The sequence below is a fragment of the Balearica regulorum genome, chromosome 3, assembly GCF_011004875.1.
Source record: "Balearica regulorum gibbericeps isolate bBalReg1 chromosome 3, bBalReg1.pri, whole genome shotgun sequence".
Classification (NCBI taxonomy): domain Eukaryota; kingdom Metazoa; phylum Chordata; class Aves; order Gruiformes; family Gruidae; genus Balearica; species Balearica regulorum.
This window is the reverse complement of record NC_046186.1, coordinates 50,919,695-50,923,574: the sequence shown is the minus strand read 5'-3', so window position 1 is coordinate 50,923,574 and position 3,880 is coordinate 50,919,695. Positions and strand designations below refer to the sequence as shown.

Here is a 3,880-nt window from a genome sequence, read left to right as displayed (position 1 = left end):
TGACACGCCGGGAGGCGGCAGCTACGCGCGAGCTCATCGCGCCGTGCCGCGCGCTGCCTGCCGGGACGCGTAGTTCCCGTCCGCGGGCGCAGGGTCGCCCTTCGGCCGCACTACACATCCCAACACCCCCTTCCTGGGGCTGCCGCTCCCCGCTTCGATTGGGCCGGCGACAGCGAGCGCTGAAAGGCGATTGGCTGGAGGGCGCGTCCATCATGTGGGCTCGACGGGTTGGGCGGGGCTAGCTTCTGCCCTTCCCTGCTCCCCCCACCCCCCCGAGGGTGAGGGGGTTCACCGGGGGTCTGTGGCGGCCCGGCCCCGGCAGGGAGGGCTGAGGGGGCCGCCCCGCGGCAGAGGGGCAGGGTCGGGGGGCCGTCCCCTTCCCTCCATGCTTGGGGCAGGGAGGAGGAGCCGCCGGCGCCGCGGGGTGGTGGTTGCCCCATTCCCCGCTGGGAGAGGCGAAGTCCCAGCGGCGCTGCTCACTCGGCAGCCCCGGCGGCGGTGGGCGGCAGTTGCCGGGGGCGCCTACCGGGGCTGAGGGAGCTCCCGCCCGCCCCGCTCTCCATGCGGCGCAGGCAGCGGTCTCTCCGCTTGCCGCCGCGTTTGTCGTCTTTGTGGGAGAGTTGGCGGCTGTCGGGAGTCCGCCATGGGGCGGCAGCGTCGGGGTTGCTGAGGCGGCGGTGGGGAAACAGCCGGACGGCCCCATGGAGGAGCGGGAAGGCGAGGTTCGCTGGGACGGGCTTTGCAGCCGCGACGCTGCCACCCGCGCCGCCGCTTTGGATAACATCAGGCAAGCGGTGCTTCGCCGTAGCGAGACTATCGCTCCCGTGGCGGCGGTGCCTCTTACCCGGGCCGCCGACGGGCTCCTAGTTCCCGCTGCCCGCGACGGGCTGAGCGAGGTGCTGGCCCGTCTGCTGATGCTCTCCAAGCGCTGCCCCTTCCCCGACGTGAGGGAGAAGAGCGAGGCGATCCTCAGCGGGGTACAGGTAAGCATGGCAGACCCTACCTCCGCCGTGGGACGGGGACCGGGAGAGCCCCGCGGCCGCCCGGGCGGCCGCGGGGCTCTCCCGGTCCCCGTCCCACGCAGGACACCCTCGGCTTTCAGCTGTATAACGAGATGGGCGTCTGACCCAGGCCGGTCAGATTTATTCGTGCAGTAATACATGCTAAATGGTGTGTCGCACCCCCCCCCCCCCCCTTCCCCCGCGAAGAAACATTTGGAAAAACTTTATTAAAAGGCAGGGGGGAAAAAAGCGTCAAGTTTTCGAGCGCGATCCGGGGAGAGGATTTAGCGATGTATGGCTGGAAGGCAGCTGATAGTTGGGGTATCCCGAAGGAAGTACTAAAATGACAGCTTTAATGTTCTAGTTTTGGTCTGTGTGACCAGTGCTGCGATATTACCAGTTGGCTTTATTACAAAAGCAGGAAAGATTTGGGTATAAACATTTGAGGTTGCCTATTAACAATATAAATCGGGATGGGAAGTTTTTTATCTTTTAAAAGCTGTACGAGCTTCAAGACTATTAAAGCAGAGCATGTCAAAATTCCTTTGTTGTTTATTGGTAAATAGTTTCTCCACTGGAATCGGTAAGATCTACACTATTTTTTTTTTATAGCTCATAGGTGGTCTGGCCAATAGAGGATTACATTTACTGACCTTTTATACTAACAAAAATAAATGTTACTTTGTACTCTTCCACTGTTAGAGTCTAATTATAGTTACTGGTATTGGAATTCTCTTACTCACCTAAAGCTTTTGCACAGGTCTTGAAATTCTGATTCAGGGCTTGTATCAACGGGTCCAGCAGCACTGCTAAAAATACTAGTTATTGCAGAGTAGGAAAAGGAAATTCAGGTATTTCTTTTAATCATAAGTGAGTACAGAGAACTGTGCTTGGAGTTAACTGCCTGATTCCCACTATTGTGTTTTTTTTTCCCTGAACGTCAACAGGTTTAATATAGAGGGGAAAAAAAAAAACCATTATATGTATTATAATATATGCAATACACACATATGTATTATATATAAACCATTATATATAAAAATACATGTGTATATGTATTTTAAAGGAACTTGTATATAGATCCATTTTTGTTCTGTCCTACTTTGAAGTGGTTCCGAGAGATTCTGGGTGTGGATTATTGAAGCTGAGAGAGGCTCTATTTATTTTGTCTAACTTCTCAACAGTGTGCAATGTGATAAATACAGTATAATTTATTTTATTTTATACAGTTTGGGCTGTATGGGGCATGTTTCTCAAAGCGGATTTTGCCAGTAGAAGCTATAAATACAACATATGGTCTATGTGAAAGACTGTTTTCCTTTAAAAACCCAAACCAATGAAACAGAAAAACCAAACCAACAAAACACCAACTTGAATATTAAGTTGAAAACTTAATCTTGCACCTTTGCACCAGCATCTTCCCTGTTAAAGATTCAAATAAGAAGTGAGCCCATTACCAATGAGAATGATAAGTGTCTGGGACAGACTGCTAAGGGAAGACTTGCTTTTATCAGGCACAAGTTATCTGAGTCTATTCAAAGGCCAAACAGGTGGTGATCTCTCCCTAAGTCTTGGATGAGATGAGAATATATGATCTGATGACTCCCTTTTAGGTTTTTATAGTTGAACATGCCAGTAGCTTCATATGTTAGTCTTTGTTACCAGTTTTTTTTTTAAATAGCCAAAAAAATTCTGGCAGAAAATAAGTCCACCTTGATACAGCAAGTGCAAGTTCAAATCCCATGGTCGTAGCTGGCTTGATTGATAATAATAGAGGTCAAAGATATAATAGATATGAAACCAATTGTATACACACACGCTGCAGTAGAGGTTTAAGAACAAGTTAAGCAAAATAAAATCAAATACAGCATTACTTTAAGAAAATCTTTAAAAGCTGCTTTTGTAACTTTTCTTTTTAGGGAGTATATAATATGAATATAGTGGCAAGTCTTAGTTCTTATGGCTGTACTCATAAATGAAAAATTTTGTTGTAATCTTTGAATACGCATTTGTGGAAGAAGTAATCCAATACAAGTATTCCATTTTGGATGCTGCGGACTATTGTCAGGCATGAAATGGTTTTCTATTGATTTCATGGCTAAGAGGAATTTTATTCAAATCTCTGCAATGAAGACAGCAGATAAAAAAAACTATTAAATATAATTATCTCATAGAACTTGTAGATTTCAGCAGTGATTCTAAAGGTAAATAGCTTAGTAACATTATAAAAATGTAAAATCCTACTCAGAACAGTATCAGTACTGAAAGGACTCACTTGTATTTCTTTGTCTCACTGTTTTGGGATACGAAACAATCTTTAAGTCCACAGCAATATGTACCATTATGCTGTCTAAACCTTATTCTCTGCCAAGTTATTAAATGACATAAAGCCCAGGGCAGGAGAGGCAACTTTGAACCCAAAGGTTCTCCTGGGAACAAGTGCTGCCTTCCGTCTCTCTCCTGTGGGATAGTCCAACTCAGACTAGTAGGCTGAGCTTGATCTGATTTTTTTTATTTTTCAATTTTTACTATTTTTTTTCCCCATGAAATGGAGAATTGTAAAATGTGCTTTCTTCATCTTTCTGCCCTGCATCCAGGATAGGTCAGTGCAGAAGTCAAAGATTTGAATTTTCCATGTAGTCTGATAACTATTTCCTTCTGGGGCTAGTGCCCTCTTGCCTGTTGGGGTAATGAACAAGTATTTAGGCATGAGCAACTATGCTGCTGGTGTTTTTGCAGCTTTGTGTCTGGAGCAAGTTGGTAGAATGCATTATATGGCTGGTGTAAGCTGCAGGCTTGGCCGCAGCCTGTGTCAGCATGGCATCCCTCTGAGCCTGCCTTTGTTATGGTTTGGTGTTGTGGGTTGTTTTTTTTTCCTG

General features: G+C 47.4%; 1 protein-coding gene across 2 annotated transcripts in view; it reads left to right on the top strand.

The window, feature by feature from the left end:
* The first annotated feature begins 384 nt into the window (after positions 1-384).
* SESN1 (sestrin 1) overlaps positions 385-3,880 on the top strand; it is an 86,968-nt gene continuing 83,472 nt past the window's right edge. Inside the window, exon 1 of one of the 2 annotated variants that reach the window (XM_075747851.1) lies at positions 385-983. In XM_075747851.1, the coding sequence (XP_075603966.1) occupies positions 702-983 (282 nt within the window). In that variant the 5' untranslated portion in view covers positions 385-701. The remainder of the gene's footprint in view (positions 984-3,880) is intronic. The other variant, XM_075747853.1, reaches the window with a different exon arrangement.